This window comes from Neolamprologus multifasciatus, chromosome 3, assembly GCF_963576455.1.
Source record: "Neolamprologus multifasciatus chromosome 3, fNeoMul1.2, whole genome shotgun sequence".
Classification (NCBI taxonomy): domain Eukaryota; kingdom Metazoa; phylum Chordata; class Actinopteri; order Cichliformes; family Cichlidae; genus Neolamprologus; species Neolamprologus multifasciatus.
The window spans coordinates 13,015,534-13,037,572 of NC_140441.1; the positions used below are offsets into that span (position 1 = coordinate 13,015,534).

General features: G+C 40.5%; 1 protein-coding gene and 1 long non-coding RNA gene across 9 annotated transcripts in view; both read left to right on the plus strand.

Moving 5' to 3' along the window:
- Positions 1 to 4,764: 4,764 nt before the first annotated feature.
- The window catches only part of mark2b (MAP/microtubule affinity-regulating kinase 2b), a 51,859-nt gene continuing 34,584 nt past the window's right edge, over positions 4,765 to 22,039 (plus strand). For all 8 annotated transcript variants that reach the window (XM_085140166.1, XM_085140203.1, XM_085140183.1 and 5 more), the window contains exon 1: positions 4,765 to 6,129. In XM_085140166.1, coding sequence (XP_084996292.1) covers positions 6,079 to 6,129 — 51 coding nt within the window. In that variant the 5' untranslated portion in view covers positions 4,765 to 6,078. The remainder of the gene's footprint in view (positions 6,130 to 22,039) is intronic.
- LOC146521675 (uncharacterized) lies at positions 6,136 to 20,282 on the plus strand. The gene is made up of 2 exons (XR_014870584.1): positions 6,136 to 19,738; positions 20,041 to 20,282. It is a non-coding gene; the product is annotated as an uncharacterized LOC146521675 (long non-coding RNA).

The window sequence follows — 22,039 nt, forward strand, 5'->3', positions numbered from 1 at the left end:
CCGGTGTCCTGCAGGTTTTAGATCTCACCTTGGGTCAACACACCTGAATCACATGATTAGTTCGTTACAAGGCCTCTGGAGAACTTCAGGACATGTTGGCTGTATCCCAATTCGGGGTCTGCAGCCTTAAAGGCCGCATTTTAAGGCCAATTACGTCACCGCGACGCGAAGAAGGCTGTCCCAATTCGAAGGCTGCTCGAAATGCGGCCCTCAAATGCGTCCTTCATTTCCCTGAATTTTAAGGACGTGGCGGTGTAGACTTCATGTCCCAACATATCCCAGAATGCATGGCGCAGCAGTGGGTGTGGATAATTTTGCCGGAAAAAAAAACTGCGGATGAGGGGCGCCCGAAGAGTAAACTTTAAGTAAGTACTTAATATTATGTCACTTATTTCTGTGCAAATGTTTAATAATGAAGAACATTAAAACATTACGGTCGGCAAAGTTATGTGACATTAGTGACGTTTGTACTAACTTGGTTTTAAAGCCTTTACTTTAAAACGCCGTTCAATAGCTGACCTTAATCTTACAGAGAATGATCAAAGCTCATGTAGAAACAAACAAACAAATGAACAAAAGATTTTCTCCTTCATTTCTGTCAAACAGAGCTTTATGAAACGTTTCCAGCTGTTAGTATCATGGTTGCTAGGCAACCTGGGCAGCGCAACGGAGGCTAGACCGTCCCATTTCACAAGCCTCGCACTTCCGGCCTTAGCGGCCTTAAAGTACGCGGCCCTTGAGGATCGTTGAGGCTGCGTACTTTAAGGCTGCAGACCCTGAATCGGGATACAGCCGTTGAGGAGCTAATTTATCCATTTAAATCAGCTGTGTTGGTTCGAGGACACATCTAAAACCTGCAGGGACACCGGCCCTCGTGGACTGAGATTGCCCACCCCTGTTTTAGAAACTCTAGTCAGCCTGACAGTGAAATGCTCTGTTTGTTTAACATGGTACTTTAGTCTTAACACCTCCAACTACCACATGCAACTTGAAAAGCTAATATGTGAATGATGTCATCACAATTTCTAGTCCCTGTTGGGATTCTTGCTGCAGTGTTTTGGATCAACTGGAGGCTTTTCTGAGATCTTTTAGGGCAGAGGTGGGAAACTCCAGACCTCAAGGGTCGGTGTCCTGCGGGTTTTAGATATCGCCCTGGGTCAACACACCTGAATCAAACTATTAGTTCATTACCAGGCCTCTGGAGAACTCCAAGACATGTTGAGGATGTAATTTAGCCATTTAAATCAGCTGTGTCGGATCAAGGACACATCTAGGCCCTTGAGGCCTGGAGTTCCCCACCCCTGTTTTGGGAAACCTGATAAACAATTACATTAATTCAGCCTAGAAGTAACACGTTGAATAGCTTTTCAGCATAGTTGAGACAGGATGTTCTAGGACTGCTACATGTGCATCAAACCTTTAGTTTAATGACCATCCAACTGAATATTTCAACAGTAAAATTCTGCTATATTTTACGTACAATTAAGACTTCAGTATTTTATAGATATCTTTGTCAAAGTGTCTCTTGGAAGGCGCCACATCTGCTGAGAGAGGCAGACATTTGCAATTTTTCTACCTTGAAAACTCAAAAACAAACTGGTCACAATCATTTGGAGGCCATCAAACTGCTTTCACCTACTCCATGGTATTTCCTGTGGCGATACAAAGGAAAGCCCGACTTCCTCAACATATTTTATTTTATACCTGTGGATATAAAACCGTCCTCACTTCATTATTTCACAGACTGTTAGAAAGAAAACAAAACGTGTTGCTATGCATCATGCTTAATGGGCCACAAAACAAGGCTTTATTATGTTCATCATAACTAACGCTAATGTGCTTCAATCCGTTGATCTAATTACACGGTGTTGCACTTCCTGTGATTATAGCACAGTGTGGATAAAAAGCCTGGTGTTTGGCTTTGGTTCTTTCTGTACTACTTTTGCCCACGCTGCAAGTCAGCAGCTTCTAAATTGCTAAGGTTAAGGGCAGGATTGTCACCCAGCGGACTGCTGAAGAAAGAATAATGGTTCTAAGGGAATCACTAATTTTATGTTTGTGTCCTCCACTCTTTTCCTGGCTTCCTTGGATTGCTCTGTTTGTTTTATGGCCACCCCTGTGATGCTTCATTTAATCTTCTACATGGTGGATAAGCAATATTACACTTTAATGGCCCACAGCACTCCAGCATGCATACCTTTACACTCAATACAGGTGTTAATTAGAACTATTTGAAGCATATGCGTGGGTGTTAATAATGCTTGAATTTGTCAGAGAACAGGAGACTATAAAGTATGACACAAAACTACAACATCAGTAGCTCCAAATACATGCATGTCACGCATGCAGTGACTTGACCATGGGTTATATAACAGTGTTGAAATATCAGAATTAAAAAATAGTTAATAATTGCTTAAAAATGGGATTTTTCTCATGCTCCAGTGGATTTAGACCAGTTCACGTGTAACTATGTGAAAGAAAAAATAACTAAATAAGGGTGCTGCTTTAATCAGGTGCTGTAGTAGTAAAGATCTGTATTTTTCCACTGACTTACACACACCCAGGCTGAGGTGGATTTCAGAGGGGAGTTGCTGAAAAGCACAACTGCTGGAAAAGCCTTTTTTTTATGTGCTCTACTGGGAAAACTATTGACTGTATATCAAAAATAACTGTTACATTTTACATCCTCAAAGCAGCCACATACATTTGGCACATGGAAATAGTAATTGGAGACTCAAAGGCTGATATATTTTATTTAATGTTCCTCCAGTGACACTTAAAATATGCTTAGATTAGTGCAATTCAGTGTGCGACTCAGCCTCCTACACAGAGTGTTGTTTCTTCTCTACAGCAGCCAGAAAATGTGTTTCAGTGCAAATGTGCATTGGATGGATGGATGGATGGATGGATGGATGGATGGATAGATAGATGGATAGATAGATAGATGTAATATAAGGAGGCCTCCTGCAGATGGCGACACTTCAGCACAGATTTGTCTGTAAGCAGCTTGCCTCTCGCTAAAATGGTCCATGTACAGTCTAAAAAAAGACTGGTGTCACTGAGTTTACATATTTACTGTTTTGCTATAGCTTTCTGACATTTCCCCCCCAAACTGGCATCCCTCTACTTTGATCCACCATGAAAATGGACATGATCCTGGTTTATGCACTGAGTGAAAGGTGCAGTGATTCTGCATCAACAAGGTTCATTATTAAATATATAGAGGGTAGATTGATATGCTAAAAGCAGGCGTGTTTGTTTCCTGGAACATACCCAGTGCACATACCCTGGAGTGCTCTCCCTCCATCATCAGGGAGGTGATTTTTTTCCCCCCCTTGGTTTATCGGAAAATCCTGCCAGTTGGATGCTCTCCCGGTCGTCCCCAACAACCTTCTCATACCCGTTCATATCCTGAATTCTTCTTTTTTATTTTGCACAACATCCTCACATTGTTCAAATGATGATTTAAAAAAAAAAATTGATATTGCACCTCTGCCGACCTCCCAGCTGACAGACTTGTGGCATCACTACTTCCAGTGGAAGTCATATTACCTTTGTCAGTCTATGTCTGTTGCTAAGTAACTTGAAAATGTCTGTACCTGCAGTCAGCATCTCACACTTTTAGATGGCATGAGTTTCTATTTACATGTTATTTTTACAGCTGTGGCTGCCAAGAGGTATTGTTCTCTAATTGGCTTAAAAAAAAATCTGTCTTCAAATGGATTTGTATATCAACCAAAGTATTATTGTTTTAGTCCAAAATATCAAATCCTAGCCAATAGACTAGTTTTAGGCTTAAAGATCGAAGTGTTTATGTGCCCTCCATAAGTGTTGCACTGCACTGTAACAGTGTGCCTCACTAAATGAGCACTGGAATTCTTAGAGGTGTGATGGGAATAAGCTAAACGTGTGACAGATGAAAGGAAACAGGGATGTGACTCAGTGGTAAAAATATCTGGCAACTCTTGTAGGTGTTGCCTGCAGAACTGGAGCTTCCAGAGATGAGCAGAAAGAGGCGTGTGTCCATAGGCCCGTTTACAGATGAAATTAATCTGCGCAGACATAATGAGGAAATACAAGTTACTCACTGAACAACCAGCTTCTCTTTGGCTTTACTGAAAGGGGGATCAGTGTTCATGGGACTACGTGCATTCATGCTGTAGGCACTTCTCTGTTTTTTGTTTTTTTTTTGGTAATATCTGTAAAGATCAGAAACTTCCTCCAATCAGCACATTTATAAGTATTGAATATGACCATTAAATGCAGATTAGTGTAGTAAAAAAAGTGCAATCTCTCCCTCTGAAATGACATACTCGAGTAAAGCTTCTCATGTTTCTAATTAAAGATAGTAGACTTACTTGGGTGGGTTAAATTCCATCACAGCTGGAAGCAGAAACATGCACATTAACTTGTCAGGAGCGCTCTGTACAAGACTTTGCCACAATATTAACAATGCAGAAGGCAAAGAGCCCGATAAAATATTCATCGGCATACTTAAATAAATCAATAAACCAAAAAAAAGAGGAAATGAACTGAACGACCGGTGAACTTTTGCACCCGGGAGGCTCCAAGTTTCTCTCTTCCATTATGTCTGGAGTTGTGACAGAGCCTTCATTCCTGCCAGGTTGAGGAGGAGAACAATTACAGTCTCCCGCACCTGCCATTTACCAGCATGGAGGAATTGCGGTCATTCAGCAGTAAAGGCTCGGAAATAATCGAGTGAAGCCGAACTCAGAACTCCCTCCCTCCCCTTTCAAGTCGTGGTGCAAGCAAGCAGCCATGTTGCCGCGAGCTTGTTCCGGTATGAGGGCAGGATCGTGCGCATAGACTGCATTCGGGCGCAGCTCCTCGCTTTTCTCCCCCCTCCCCGTTGCCCGTGACACGCACCTCCGAGCAAGAAAAGCCCACTTTGCTGATAATGGATTTTACAACTTGATGATTCCTCCTTCGGTCGGCTGGTGACTGGAATATTAGTCGGTGTACCGACAGGACGAACTGGTATATCGCCACACTGCAGTGCAGCACTGGTGAACGACCTTATTCCAATCACGCAACACAAGGAAGAGCGCCGGTGATTTCCGTGGATTTTGAGCTCTGTGGGTTGCTCTCGGGCAGTCACCGCCACTGCGGTCGCTGGGGAATAAGCTAACGAGCTAGCCTTACCTCAAAAAAATCCTGAATTAGCTAGCTACATGGGCTAATGTCGACCAGTTAGCTAGCGGAGCAAATTAATTTGTGATTCTCACCTGCCATGTGACCATTTTACAAGGTGCTGCTTTTATTTTTAGGATACCCTGGCCCCGGATAACTCACTGGGAATATTTGAATTTGCTTTGTGAGAGTTGGGAAGGTCGAGACCTCGCCGGGAAATAACTTTGGCCCGAAAGTTTGTAGACCTCGGAGCTGGTTTGAAGACCTAAAAGGAAACATCTCTGCCACAAAAGGAGAAAGACAAACGGCGACACTGCGCGATGAAAACGACGCCGTGTCAACATTTGCTGTAGATTTTGGCAAGCGGTCATTGGTTTCCTCAAACCTCAGTTGGCGACCTTACAAGTTAGCACGATAGCCACCCATCTGAACCTTGTCTTCTTTCAATACAACCATTGCCCAACTTTTTCTTCAGGCTAGCATAAGTAGCTAGCTGGTCAAAACGTCACAGCAGCAGGTAGTTAGCTCGCGTCTTACATCCGCGCTATACCTCACTGTTCGCTATCGACGCAGATCAACTTGAACTGGGAACTGAATGCCTTCACACCCAGGCCGGAGCTGAAGAAAACATTAGTTTTTCCCATTTTCTGCTTGTTGACAAACATGAGACCTGCGGTTGCTGCTGCTAGCTAGTTTCGAGCTAGCTGGCTAACTCGGCTAGCCGCTGATGGTGGGATTCAACTTGTTGATTCACAGGCTGTCTGTCGCGCTGCTAGCTGGCTAGCACTGGGCATCTGTTGGAGATTTTCCTCAGCTATCAACTACACAAGTTTTAAATGCTCAGCAGAGACTGACGAATCGTACTAGTTTGAAGGTTCCTTTTCCATTTTTAATTTTTATTTTTTGGCAACACAGACTCCTTCAAAAATGTCAACAAGGCCCCCACTGGTTCAAGTAATTGAAAATTCGGCCGGACAGGTAAGATGTCCTTGTAAATTACTCTTAAAAATGTAATTATTTGTGATGTTTGTCCACAAAATGACTTTAAGTTCTCATCTGCTGGGGAGAGAGGCCTTTGTTGGCCTTTTACAGGCTTTGGTTGTCTCTGGTTTCTTTTTTTTCTCCTTCCTCTCCTGTGTCTCTGTTGTCTTTGCCACAGAGCAGTGATTCACCAGCTTGCCTACGCACTCACATTGGATTTCCCACTCCTTATAGGATAGCAGAGCAAATTTAGTTTTCTGTTTAGTCTGTGTTTAGGCATGTCCTCCCACTTGACTTTTTGGCACTTTTGACCTTCTGCAATACAGGCAATCATAAAGCTGAAAGTCAACACATTGCTTTATCACAAAGTTTGATGAAGACATGTAGATTTATTTTTTTATTTATTTATGCTAATTTGCAACTTACCCGTCCTTCTGGAAGGAAGTTGTGGTGTTTGCTTGTTGCACTCTTTATTTGGCAGCCTTAAATGTGTCACAAAGCTATCAGACAGAAGAAATGGCATTTAAATGGAAATGAGAATTTGTATTTCAAATGGGAACTTGCAAGGAGGTTTGTTCTTGGATATATCCTCAGTTTATTAACAATAAACTGTTAAGTCAAAAGCCCTTGTAGATCATTGTTCAAGGGGAAAAAAAAGTAACACTTGCATTGCAAGTAGGGCTATAGGGGGTGATTGAAGGCTGTACAAACAATACACATCTTCTGACCTAGTAAAGCCTGCTAACCCCCATCCATATGTGAAAGAGCTACAAAAAAATCCCAATTAAAATTTCAGATTCATCAGTTGCAGAGCCTGTGCAGATATGGTTTCCCGTTTCAAGAACCCTTTTTTTCTATACATTTGATTAGCAGTTCTTTGAGGTATGTGCTCCAAATTGATACTAGATCGCTGGAAATAAGCTTCCATATCTGCAGCATCTGTCTTAATCTTGCAGACAGTTTTATCTTTCCATTATGAGAATGCCGCATTTGCTCACATGAAAGCTATTACCGTTTCTAGTGAAGAGTGTGACTCGGGCAGTCCATGTTCAGCATCACGTGGTATTTGCCTCCTCATTAAAATCTCTGAATGTTTGATGGGGAAGGAAAATTGTCTAGGTATTGACAGTGTAGCCACTGGATGATGTCAGCCAGCGTTTGAAGCTAAACCCACTTTGCGGTGCTGTCCTACGAATACATCTGTGGTGAGGATTTGCTTTTAGCAGCTGATCAGCAGTTTTGACAAGCGTGGGAACTTAACTAGAACTATTGTTTCCGACGTGCAAAGTATTTTTAATGAAACCTTTGTGAAAAATTAGATGTGTGGCTATGTAACACAAAAGAAACACAATAAGGGGAGTGCTACAGTGCACTCTGTAAAGCTAAACAGAAATGACAAAAACCCCAAACTTAAGTGTGAACTGCTGATGCATGGCCCTACCAAAATACAGAACTTATTTTATCAGCCAATAGGAGTGTGTCTTGGTAGTAAACACTGAAGGGTTAAAAGATATTTTTCTCTGTGTTTACTTCCCATAAAAGCAAAATGCTGACATAAGTTTACCAGTAGATACAATGCACGTGTACCGCTGCCTGTCGCCACTTCTGTTAAACCACTTTTTTTTTCTTACACATGCAGTGCAGCTGCAAACAACTTCTTCTATTTATTACCTGATGGACATATGTGCAAGAATGCAAATGTCTGATCAGACAAACCGTCTTTAACCTACCCTACCAGCTTCCTAATGAGTCCACATGATCAGTCAGATTTCACCCAAACAAAAACTTTTAGACTTTTTCACCTGTTTTCTGAGTTGTTGTTTAAAAACAGCGTCAGGGTGTAAAGAAAAGTGGACATACGCTTATATTCATATGTAGGCAAATAAGTAGACACAGTGACAATGAGACATGCGTACACAGCTACACCCTTATGGGAACAAAGGTCAGCAGTAATGCAGTAGAGTCATCCACTGTAGCTGCCTTTCGCATACAGTACAAACAGACAGGGCATTTCCATCTCCAGTGGGATCTTAAAAGTTGACGTCATAGTGAAAGTTGGGCACTTTTGGACATGTTGCTGTAAGAGACATGTACAAAATCATGAGCAGAAGCTTCCTCACTGTGTTCAGTGTGACAGCTTCTGCACAGGACCTTGGCGAACGTCAGACCTGGCTCCACTTTAGCCAGATCTAGAATGGACAATCAAACGTTGTCCATTCTGATAGGCAAATACTTGAAAGCAGACATAACCGGCAGAATATGGAGCAGTGTTTAGTTTGTAGCACAGGACACACAAAGCAGGAAGGGAGATAAGTGCTCCTGTGATGTCTTGTCAGGCTCATAAGAGTGTAAAACCTAACTGCGGTACCTTGGCGATTTAATAACCCCTCAAACTGAACGTGTTGTCGGACGCCGTTTGTGCGGCCTTAACCTTATGTCGGTTTGAAATAATCCTGCTGTTGTTCTGAATGCGTCCATTCTCGTCCCACAGCATCCAGTGAGGATTTAGGGTTGGATTTGAGGGGTAAAAAAAGAGAAAAGTTTGGGGTCATGGCAAATTCTTAACTAGGTTTGTAGGCAAAAGGCCATGGATGAATACTCCCACACAAGTCCAGTCTGTCTTTAAAGGCCATGTATAGAAAGCCTTTGGTGTCAGGTCTCAAGATACGGGACAAAATGGCACCGGGCATGAGGACGGGCTAAGTGTTGACAAGTCTCTCTGTGCCCGTCAGAGATTTAAGTCTAGGTTTTGATCCTTTCAACCCAGGTTATGATCCGCTTGTATCTGCTAAAGACTTGATTGCAGTGGTTTGTTTTAATATTTTGAGGGACCCTAATTGGGAGCTGCTTTACTTGGCTTCAGAGTTTGCAAGCTTTTCTTTTTTTTCCTTCTTTACACATGACTGCCAGCTAATCTGTGAGTTAATGGTTCTACAGGTCTGGGGGGATTGTGAAGTAAAGTTACTGACCAACACAGTTTTCCATTCAGTCATCATGAACAGTTGCCGCGCACGTATAATTAGAGAGCTGTCAAATACAGAGAAGTGACTTATGACATCTTTCTGACGGTGTGAAATGGCAGATATGTTGAGTGGCTTTGATCGGACACGTTCCCACGTTGTGCAAGGCTTCAGGCCTGCTGTTAGTTTGAGGAACTTATTTGTGTGGTCCACATGAGCGTAACAACATTTCAGTGTTAAATAACAGGATAAATGCATGTTTACTACGTGTTAGGTTGTATTTTTGTGTTTAAACTACCTGGTGTTAAAATATCACATGAGTGCAGTTCGAAATAAGTTTTGGCACAGGTCATCTTGTTAACAGGTTTGCACAGTTTGTCCACTTCCCTAGACATGATCATTGAACTGTCTGATTTCCTGTTTACAGTGCTCTCCCTCTATTCATTAAGCCACGTCTTCTGACCCACTAATATAGCTAGAAATACTGGTATGGCTCTTCAGGTCTGTCAGTTCATCCTTCTTTGTTTGGATGGTTGCACACTATGCCGGATCTTCCGCACATTATAGAGCCAAGCCATTAATTTGTCAAAGTTGAGACATTTCCTTATTGGGTCATTGGGAGAAAATGTACAACTAACTGAACTAGATTTGGAAGTGGCGTTAGAGGTTTTGAGTTTTCATGAGGTTTATTTACACAAGTCTTTATTCCCAAAGGACTTACAACAAGGATAAGGAAATAAAGCACAATAGGAGATAAAGCACTTGCCCACCTCCAGCCAGATGTATAAAACAGTACATGCAGATGTTACATCCTCACTTACACACTCCTATTAAAATCATTATAAAATGTGTGGGGAGAATTTCCTCACCTTCAGATCAGACATAAACATGTTTTGTGTAGCTCACTGTGGTTGATATGAGGTGGTGGGCACACACAATGGGATGGAACATAGTGATCTAGTTGTCTGTTTATTTGTTGTGTAACTCCACTTTTGCACTGGCTTTTTCCACTTTAGCTCCTGAAAGAATTGTTTTGTTTTTTTCAAGCAAAATCAAAGGAATAAACAACAAGATAAGCAAACAGATATCTATATTGCTCGGGGGCAGACAGATATTTTTACAGTACAGAATATCATCATCGGTATATTCTTTTCTTGTCGTGTACACAGGACTATGGAAAATGTCAAACTTAAGGCATGTTTTATCTTAAACGGCTATTAATGACAAGTGCAGTTCGTAAGCCTTTTTATGAACCGTCATTTCTCCCGTCATACCTCCTTTGTCAAGTGTGTTTCAGTGCTGGGTTAATCATTGAGCATCCTTCTGACACTTGGTGTGATTGAGACTGGTGCGACGTCAGTTGGAAACGCGCTTGTTTGCATCAGACTGATTGGAGTTCACCGAATTAGTGAATGATTGAAGGCCGTCGACCACGCATGCCTTTGCTTTCAGTCTTGACAGCAGTGCCTTGAGCCTATGGTAATTGGTGAACTTGAGTGGATGGATATTAGCTTGACAACTGAGGGTTAAACTGTATTAGATAGTAACTATTAAAAACAGTCAAAAGTAACTAACTATTCCAAGCAGGATACTTTTTTAACTACTTAAAATCTGTTTAAAAGTATCCTGATGAAAAGATGCGAGTGTAGCTCAGGTTTTGTAAACAAACCCCCCAGATCTTATGGATAGTTTGATCCTTTTACCTGTGGAAACCATAATCAACATGAACTCGGGGTTCCCAGCAATATACCTACAAAGTCGATGTGGAACTCTCCAGGCGTAGGTTGGTCAGGGTTGCAGTTTACCCTGACATTGGTCACTGGCAGACACCAGGTTACTTCTAGTTAGTGAGTGGAAAATGTAACTTGTGTACCAAAAACAAAGTCATTGAATGACGTGCATGGCAGTTCATTGATCTAAACAAGTTTATTGATTTATAAAATGGTTAATATAACTTGAACTGTTACAGTTCATTAGCAGTAGTTTCTATTTTAGTTTGACCTTTTGTAAACGCCACGAGAACTGAAACAGTGATGCTTGCAGATTCAAAATCCTGTTGAGCGTCACAACAGCAAACATGAAGGACATAGGAGTAGAGCTGAGCACAGTTTGATGCTTTTCACTCGATACCTCAGGTGTATGAAAGAAGGCAAGAATGTCCCACCAAGCTGGGGAGCTGGAAATGTAATATAGATGAGAAAGGAGCACTGAACGTGTGAGTGTGTTGAGTTGATCTGTGTTCACCTTTCTTTTTTTTTTCATCTCTTCATTCATGCTCTTTTTGGATGAGTCATCGTGTAAAGGAGCTATAGGACACATGTATGCACACACAAGTTGCTGTAATGCCCAGGAAACCATAAACCATGTCTCTCCCGCTCCTTATTAGAGCCATCACTAGGCAGATGAACAGAGAGACAAAGCTGGCCAGGGCCTTAGCAACAGAGAACCTGCCTTACACACACAAGCGTTTACTTCCTCACACTCGGATTTGCTCCTGCCTATACACACACACACACACACACACACACACACACACACACACACACACACACACACACACACACACGAGCACAAGCAGTCTCTTTTCCCCTTACAACTGGGTACGTTCAGTTAGTCCCCTGCAAGTGCATTTATACCTGAAGGTGCAGGTGCTACCGAGGGATCTGACCGACATGCACTGAAATTCAGTGCTCAGTCTGTGTGTGTGTGTGTTTTGTGTCTTGAGAGAACAGGGTAAAACAGGCCCTACCAGTTGAGCAGAGTGGTAGGTGTGGCGGCCAACTGTAGATGTGCGATTTGAAGAGCCTGACGTCATTTAGGTGAAGGTGTGGGTTTCTTTCACCGCTTCAATGTAATTCAGTCGCTTGATATCAGTTTGCTGTGAATACTTGGATTTCTTCCTGTAATCCAGTGTGCCTGGTTTTTGTGTCAAGGAAAAGTTAAAAACTTGAGAACATCATTAAATTGTCACATTTTTGATTATTAACTTCTTCATAATTGTTTCCTGAGATGATTGTTTCCTGAAGTAAAGCTATTTATGTAGTTTGACCTTTAAAAAAACAAACGTCCTAGTTTCAGTTTAAAACGAGGGCTTTCAAATATGCATCCGAAGTGCTATTGTTTTTGCTCTCTTGACTACATTCATGCTGTTGTGGTGCAGCTCAGTATCCAAAACATATTTCCCAAGGCTGAGACGGGCTGTGCCAGAACTTGATTTGCCTACTTAACTGTCTTTGAAAGTGGTTTTAGTTGCCCAGCTTAATATTTAACTTCATGCTGCACTCACCACTATAACACTTGTGTGGATTAAACGCTACAGGTACATTGTTACCACAAACCCATCCAAAACCTTACAGTGTAACCTGTGTCATAACCTGATGGACACGTCCCTAGAATTTTGACTGTGTTGTTGCAGCCCGCACAGGTTTAAATGCTGGGAATGGCGTCAGGCACCTGCTCAGGCTATGTTATATGCTTAGAGAGACGTCATCTCTGCTTAGGGCTGGGTGCTGCAGCCAGAAATCATTCAAGTACAAGGACAGGACTGAAAGTGAGTTAAACAGCAGCCAGTATCCAAAGAAAAACTTTGAAAGTCTTTCAGAAAACCTGGAGATCTATAAAAATGCAAATAACTTTAACTGTCACTGGGCTCACTCAGTGGGGGATAGTTCAAAGTTTTTGGAGTTGGCATGTATGAGGTTCTGATCCAGTGTTTCCAAAAACAGATAGAAATCGGTACGCTCCGCATCATGGAGTACTGACCAGCACAGAAGCCAGGCGATCTACAAATGGATTTTAGTAACCTACAAAAAATCAATCTCTCTAAGTGTATGCTATATTAAGAACATTTTTAGGCCTTTACTTTCAATCAAAAATCCTTTATGCACCATCAAAGCAAACTCAATCGACACAGTAATTTTACTTTGCACGTTGAGGGAGTTTGCTGCTCTGTCTACAGCCTGCATTGGTTATGTTTTTGGTTTAATTTGTTAGTTTGGATCCGCAAGTTCAAATTACTGTTTGTGAGACTAATTGTTTGAAAAATAAATTCCCACACGACAAATTTTGTCGCCACATTGTGCATTTGTATCAGTTGGTTAACGTGTACCGTCAGACTTTGTTACTTATTTGTGCGACCTCAGTATTGCAGTGGAGCTTTGAGAATGGGCAAGTAAATGTGTTACAGGGTTGTCAGAGAGCATCTTTGTTTAAAGCGAGGTGGCCGGTCGCGGTGCTTCATCTGCATGTAACACGCATGTAACCTTCAGCTTTTCCACCCTGTGAGAGCTACACAGACCTGTTTACTCTGGTGGCTCGCACACACGGCTCACACCCAGTGTTACATAGCAGCAGGAGGAGGGCACACAAGGAAGTGTTATGCAGTGTGTCCCAACTGTGACAGCAGTAGTGCAAATACAAACTCTGAACTGATTTGACATGTGCACACACATTCACTTATCTAGGGAGTTTCAGTGTAAGAGAACACACACAACACTACATTGACAGCAAACTGAGATCGAGCGTGACACCACCTTGTTAAAGTTAGGGCCTCTCAAAGATTTACTTGGCCTCATGCGGGGTGTCAAGTTTGTTTGGCTAGTATGGATATATAGTAGCTGTACTGTACATTACATGTTAGCCTGCAGGATTTTAGAAGGCATGACAAAGAAGCAATATTAACCAGTGTACTAATATTACAATCGCTTCTTGTCCTGAATTCAAATTGAGATGGAGCTACACCTGGATTTATGAATTACCGCTTCAGCTGAAATGTTGCTTAATCACGTCATTGTTCCCTACACCCGAAGGAAGGTGCAAGCTGATATGCATTGGCACATTTCTTGGCACTTGCTATCGAAATTATTTCTCCTTTGTGTTGGCGTCTAACTGTATATTAAAAACTGTCCATTATTATTTTTTTAATCAAATGAACGGTGCATTTTCAGATCTGCTCTTAAGTGAGGCATTTTTTTCAGACACTCGATATGTAACATCAACATTCTGCAAAAGTCTCCCATTCAGACAGGGCCTGCTTATTTTCCTCGTGACTTCATTGAGACATATCATATCAGTGATTTGTGACTCTGTGTGAGCTCGGTGCTGGCTGACGGGCTCAGAGATGCAGATCCCTCTTCTGGAGTTTGAACAGCAAAAATTCATTGTAGATTAATATTTCAATCTTACTGTAAATTAGAAGTGGACACCAGAGATGCATGCTTTTGGGGTATTGTGTGTGCATGAGGTGACACTGCTGCTTTGAAAGTTATACGTAAACGTTCCAGTCATTGACTGTTACAAAAACACGGCTAGGCTGCTCATTCAGGCATAAAGCATATGGATTCTGTCGGACTAATATTAAGAAATGAAATGTTTATACTGTCCATGGTCTGAAAGCTGAGCAGAAAGCACTCTGTTAAATCCCAGAGTCTCCCAGGGGCTTTAGCAGTAGTTTATTACAGAGTAGCCAACCCTTGTGTGTAAGTGTGTAAGAGACAAACACGCCTTTGCATTGTCAAGTGCCACATTTCAGCACCAGATCATGCCCTCCAGTATCTGAGCGATTGACCACTTGAATTAACTTTTATTTCCATTAGCGATGTCCCCACAGCAGCAGGGAAGTCAGTCTGTTTAGAATGAGAATTGTCTGCAGCTAAAGTTAAATCTATTTGCCGATCTCCAACTTTCTGAACTGTTTTTGCAACATTTAACAAAAGCCGTTCTTTTTGTATATTCCTTTTCTTTTTATGCCGCCCACTAAGACTAATTTCTAGGCTATTATTCTAACCCACTTCCCCGCTAAAGCCCTGATTTTGTAACAAAGAAGCTGCTCTGATAAAATTCCTGTTCACATGAGTCCAAGTGTATAAAGGTCCAGTTCACCGAATGCCAGATGTTCAGAAGCCTTGGTTGACGAGGATGAGTGTAAAATGTAACTCTTACACTTGTACAGCAGTTTATTTTTGCCCTGTAAGTCATGCATAATGCTGATAGCGAAGCCTTATTACTCCTTGTCTAAGATGGCCCACAGCTCCTTGCGTTTTTATCATGTAGAATTTGTTTAATCTATTTTGTAGTATTCACAAATAACAAGGAAATGCATAGATTTCTGTCAAATAACACAACCAGGATTGATTGGAGGCTGGTTGCCTTTAGTACCAAAGCCCCATTCTGAGCCAGGAAAACCCTGACTATGGTGATTAGATAATAACAGTGTGCTCTGTTCAGATGGATTTTTTCTGACACTTCTGACAGTTATGATACACAAAATATTGCCATCTAAGGACAATTAACTCTTTGTCACGTACACTTTTTATGTGCTTTGATCTTGGGTTGAAGAAAAGAATTACGGGAAGGAAGAGAGCACAACGGGTAATAAAAGAAGTATGAAGAAGAAACCAGCATTAAGATAGATGGCAGGATTTAGGAAGTGACAAATCTCCATGACAACACAGCCATCATGACTTTAGCTTGGTGTGTGTGTGTGTGTGTTCCCTCTCACTCAGAAAGTAGAAGTAATGCAGCTTCTGTGTGTAGTAAAGTAAGTTTGCACATTGAGTCCAAATGTTGTTGGGGGATTGAATCCTTGATGCAATAGTAAAGTTTTTATGACTTTAAGACTTGAGTTATAACCGTTGTCCCCATATTACCTAATTTCTTATTAGAAATGTGCACTAGTCAGCTAGACATGTAAGCATTGCTGCCTTTGCTAGTCAGAACCAGAAATGCTCGTTAAACTAAATATTCTTTTTTGGAATTTTTTTGTTGCATCATTTGCTGGCTTTAAGATCCTCCTATTGGAGCTGCATTTCTGCTAGGTGGAAAGTTGTGATGGATTGCAGCTGTGAAAAGCAGCACATTTCTGCACTGTTTTGATCTAGAAAACCAAAGGTTGTATGTAGCTTGTGTCATAGTAAGCTGACATAACCGCTTGGTAGAAGCATCGCATAATTCTGTTCATAAAGAACGCTGCTGGTGCTAGCATTTAGACCATCCCTTAGGAAACTGATGTGGCATATGCATGCCAAAAAGTGCTTATAGGAATATGATCAACGTATTCAAATCGCACACGAATGGGGACCAGCAGCTGCTTTCAGCTGCTTTTTCACAGGGCGCCTGTGTTGATGCCATGAAAAACAAACCGTGCTTTGAGTATCACCTGTAGCTAGAGCTGCAAGAAAAGATTATTTTGGATAGTCAACTAATCTGTAAAATTTTTCTTCGATTAGTCAGTGATTATTTCAGTAACTGTTATCACCGCTTCCTGTGGGCAAACCTCCTGTTCCAGGCTCCAGTACCTCACCTGCTCAAGTCTGCCCAACTGTGAATATCACCCTGTTGTCTGGTCCCACAGGCAATAAAATTAATGACCCAGGAAACACGTGAGTTTGAAACTAGTCAAAAGTATTTCAACATCACTAAATAGGAGCATCAGAATAAAAATTAAATAAATAAAAATAGCAAAAATTAAAGTGCTAGTAATGTTTCAGCAAAAACGAATGTACAAATGGGGGGAACTAAAAAAAGCTTTGAAAGTTTAAAGATGATTCAGTTCATGAGTTTACGATTACAGTGGACATGCTAACGATGCTCTCTCTCATGACTTCAGCCATTTGTAGCCACTCCTGTTTAATGGCTTACTTCTAGCTAACAAAACTGAAATGGTGTTCGCTTAGCAAACATCATTCGGACAAGTTTCCGACAAGTAAGCTAACATAAACACTACTGTACAAACATTAACATAAACTAATTTAACTATTCACTCTGAAACGTCACAACAGGTGCTGACGTTTTAAATGCTCGTGTGCTGCAGCACTGCTGTCGTGGAAGGAAAGGTCCACGCTGCACAGTCTGCTTTAAATTTGTTTTCTGTCAAATGCTTTCACATTTAAAAAAAAATATATATCTTGTTTCCATTTTCTTCCGTCCTTTGTTCTTCTTCATTGGTATTGCGTGCGGTCTTGACAGACGATACAGGCGTTACTGACCCCATAGCTTCCTGCAGTGTATTGCGGTTACAAAAACGCATTTATGTGACTTAAGGATATAACTCGGCGTCGACATCATCGATTACAACGACAAATTGTTGCAGCCCTACCGATAGGATATTAGCTTACTGCACAGCATTCAAGGATATTGGTAGTGAGCAATTGGGGGCAGAAAACTATAGCTTAATAACTTTGTTTCTTTTTATAGCAGCATGGCCGCACTTGATTAAGCCCAATTTAATATTTATTAAATAAGAATAAGTTTGGACAAGTGTATTTAAGGAGGACTGCTCTCATCAACTACACCTCTTGCCGCCAAATTACAGCAAGAGGTTTGTTACAGACCACCTCAGATTTCCTCACATGGTAAATTGGCTATTTGAAGGCAGCTTACAAGCCTGTTAGTAAGATCACATGTAACTGACATTGCAGCAGCTCTTTTAATGAAGTCAGAGAATCTGGCTGGGCTTGAAAATTTTCCATTTTTCTTGTTTGGATGTACAGGCTTTCAATTACAGCTGAGTATTGGTGTAAACGGTCTTTAAAATGAAAGAAAAGCGAAAATTCTGAGTTATGAATTGGTTTAACTCTGGATTTAATTGGAGTTTCAACAATAAAGTAATATTACTACTACTATGTTGAAATTGTCCAGCTCCATGCCCTCTTTATAAGTTATACGCTTTATTTTTTGATTAATTATCAGCTGTTGTTTTCTTCATTTGTAAGGTTATATTCATTACAAATTTATGAGGGAGTAATGATACCTAGAAAGCACGGTTCAGTATAAACTTGCCATGGTTTGGTCCATTTCTCGGCGAAATCACTTAAATGCTCCATACTGTCAATAAGAAAATACTCAGAGCTCTTTACTCTTTGCTGCAAAGCAAATAAAAGTGCATTCTACATATAATGAATGGAAATAAGCAATTAAAGCTAGCGATGAAGTAGCACTAGTTTTCTACTTTTGTTAACACCGAGGACATGGCTCGTTGTGTGGACAGCTGATTGTCTCCCTGCTTATTATCAGCTGATTTGTAGGTTTTTGCTTTAGGGTAAAACTACAGATATTGATGTATTGTCAAATAGGAAACTCAGCTGATTACTCATGCATTAAAAAAAATGAAAAAAATTGTTTATCAGTTACTTTTCAGTCTGAAATACTACAGTGCAGTGTGTTGTTTCAAGCTTTCTCTGAGCCTTCAAAAACAAACGGAAGTTGTCTTTAGACAAGAATGAAATGAGTCGCAAATTTGTAGTTAATCATTTCAAATGAGGGGGAACATTGCCAGAATGTTTAATTGTTAACAGCAGTTTGGGATGTGCCATTTAAAAATGTAATTTGGAAAGAAAAACAGCATCTAATAGTAGCTGCCAGTGTACCATGTTAGTTGTTGCCAACATTGGCAACAAAGTTGCAAGATTTTAATTGTGTGTAATTGCATTAGTTGACATGTCTTTGTCATAATGCTGCTTTTTTAGAATTAAACTCGCACAGTTTGTTACATTCTACAGAGATGTAACAAAAATAGTCCTTCTATACTAATTTCAGACCGTTTCTCTTATAAAAACTAAAACTTTCAGTTGTGATTACAATTGAATGTACACTTAACGCTTAATCAGTTTAATAGTTGATAATTAACTGGCATCTGGTAGTGGTAAACTGGAAAGAATGAACAGTGTCTGTTTCTCTTAATGTGCTGCAAGTTGGGTAATTTAAATTTCTTACCCTAGCTCAGTTTGTAATGATCATTTTTCTTGGTGTGTTTAAAGTTCACCTGTTCCCTGTTTTTTAAACCTTAGGTTAGCCCTCTGTTGTTGAGGTCAGTTGACACAGGCCAATCTCACATTTGGTTTCGGCTGTCCTACTATTAGTGCATAACACATACTTCTTGTGCAGCCCTCCCTTACTTTCGTAACTGCACTGTTGTATTTAAAAGAAAAAAGGCTGTATCTGAGTGCCTTTCTCCCAGAACTCAGACTAGTAAAGGTCAGTGATTGGAAGTCAAAACACAGGCAGTACCTTAGATTAGCTCGACTGCTTTGCCTGTATGTCTGTGTTGTGGTCAATTGCAAATGCTTGTGTTTACAGTGTAACAGAGAGTGGATTTAAGCTGCAAACATCTTGTCAGTGACTTTCCATCTTGAGCGTGTGCTGGGAGGTGTGTTTTAGTTGGACTGGGTCTGAACACTATACTGCCATTATATTTATGTTTTAGAACAGGGCTGTCCTCACTGCAGATTAGTTGAGACGCGGTAGCCAAAAACAGTGTGGCTCTGAGTTTGCGGGTGGCTTATCTTCCTTTATTTCATTGTACTGCAGATGTGTAACAGGTTGGTAAACCTTGTGAACTTTCACAACCAACCTTGTATTAAGAACAATATGAAACAGCCAAATTACAAATGAACTAAACGGTAATTTCACTAAAATTTAAATATAACTTTGAAGATGGGCATTTATATATAGGGGGGAAAGGGTACATCTGATTAGTGTCCTGTGTCACCCTTACTGCACAGGCGCACAGTTTCTTTTAGTATGCCTTAACAGTGTCCCCACAGTCTTAAGTTGCAAAGTGTATGAAGATAATTAAAACAGAATACTTCCCTAACCCCACGGTATCATGTATTGCTTTAAAATAAAATTCATTACTTTATACCAGGGGTGTCAAACTCAGATACACAGTGGGCCAAAATTCAAAGCTGGAACAAAGTTGCGGGCTAACATTAATATTTATTGAAAAAAAAATCTTCCTCCAGATATAAGAATGAATCTTTTCTTATGGACTCAAATTAGTTTTGCTGGAAAACTGAATATGGAACAAGCAAAGCTTAATACTAAAAAATATATATATATTAGCTGTATAATACCAGTAGGTCAGCTCTAATAGTAATTTGGTATGGCTTCGCGGGCCAAATGTAATTAGGCTGCGGGCCAGAGTTTGACACCTATGCTTTATACAAACCAGAAACTTGTGTAAACATGTTAATGTTTGTGTGTTACTATAAGGAAGTGGCTTACAAAGCCGTCAAGATATATGCACAATGTGCACGTTTTGGTTTTAAGCATTCTATAGATGCTACAATACAATCGCCACAGGAGTGTTTAACTAAGAGATAATAAAAATAAGTGTTACAGTCCATATTTGGACTCAGTTTTTGTTTTTCATGTCAGTAACATGAATCTCCAAGTACTGTCTTAGAACAGAAGCACATAGTTGGTCCAGAGAAAGTTAGGAGTCACCATGGCAACCAAGAAAGTGAAGTTTTTAAAGAAGTGGCAGCTGTTGTAAGTTTTAACTCAAGCTTGTGGTTTGGTAAACCTGACCCAGCAGCTTTTGATGCCTAAACATAACCAACTTATTTTTCACATTCAAACCTAAACACGTCCTCTGTACTCCATACACATGACTAATTTGTTTTAGGATAATGCAAGAACTTAATTAGGCAACAGCATTTTAATTATTAGCGTATTTAAAAATGATGAAAATCTGAGAGATTAATGACCTGAATTGTGGTCTCTGGTAAGACAGCCATCTCCACCACCAGAACCTCCAACCTCCAAATTGTGCAAATGTTCACACTGATGGCTGATTGATGGGTTTGTGTGGTTTTCAGTTTGTTGTAGTTAGAATTTTTTATTTGTTCATGTATATGTAAGAGAAGTCATGTGTAGACATCGAAAGTAAATGGTGGTAAATCTTTCTTGAGGAGCATGGGGGGGGAGAATGTTTAAAGTCCAAATATTCTAATCATTAGTTTGGTAGGTTGTGACTATTTCATGAGATGACACGAGAATGAGTTGACTTGAAGTTGTCTGTAAAATCTGGACTAAATTAACTCTCAGACCTCTGAGATAGCATAAGTGAATTTTTCAGTTTGAAAATTAAGACTAAAAACATGCAGCTGGTTTCACTGGAAAGTTTTTTTTTTTTTAATGTCCCTCATTAATGTGCTGGTCTATTAACTAAAGTTTAGAATTGTGCCTTTAATTTCTGTCCTTATTTTAGCATTGCTATGTAGATTTGTTGGGATTTTTGTCTCCAATTTACTACCTAAACTTTTTCCACTGAGAATAGAGATTGACAGACCACGTGACTTTCGCGCATTGCATGCCGGTAACTCGTGGCAAAACAATCCAAGTACCGCATCAAATGCAAGCATTTGCAGCACCGCAAAACGTTCATTCTCCGGTTCCAATACCTTCTTGCTTTTTCCCCAAAAAAGTTATGTACAAAACGAAGGAGAACAATGCCGGTCCGTACAAAGACAGACTTGATGAAAAGTCAAAGAAAAGATACGAGGAAAAAATCAAAGGAGTGAAAGGGTCAGACCCTTACGAGCACACAGAGTGGACAAAATACATTAGCATGCTGCCCAACTTTCACCACGCTCATATTTATAATTATACGGTTCTTGGAGTGAGTGCATACACTCATGAAGTTTAGTAACTTCAGGTCACTGCAACAAGCCCAGGTACAGTTTACCTACGGATGGGTACAGGACCTTGAAATGCACCGTGTAGAACGAAAGACCATCGTACGTATCATAAGTTTACCAGTCTCACAAATCGTCTTCATAACTACACATTCGTCAGCCGTTTATTAATAGGACCTTTGAGCTCAACAGTAATTAATTAGTAGTGGAAATAATTTCTGGTTCGCATTACAGAAATGTAGCAGTGACAATAATATTGTATGCTGTAATTGTACCGGGCAATTAGTGATACAAAAAAACCTGTTTTATCCTGTCAATAAAAGTATATGTTTTTGTCAATGTACCATGGTAATAAATGAAGCGAAACGGAATATTGTGTCAGGACAATTCATTATTTATGCACAATAAACAAAGGAGCGTAGCGCGACAATTTCTGTTCAGCGCCAGACTTGCTTGTAACCTATATCACCAATTATGTTATGAAAAATGACGTTTTAACTACTACAAAACACTGACCTTTGTGGAAATGCT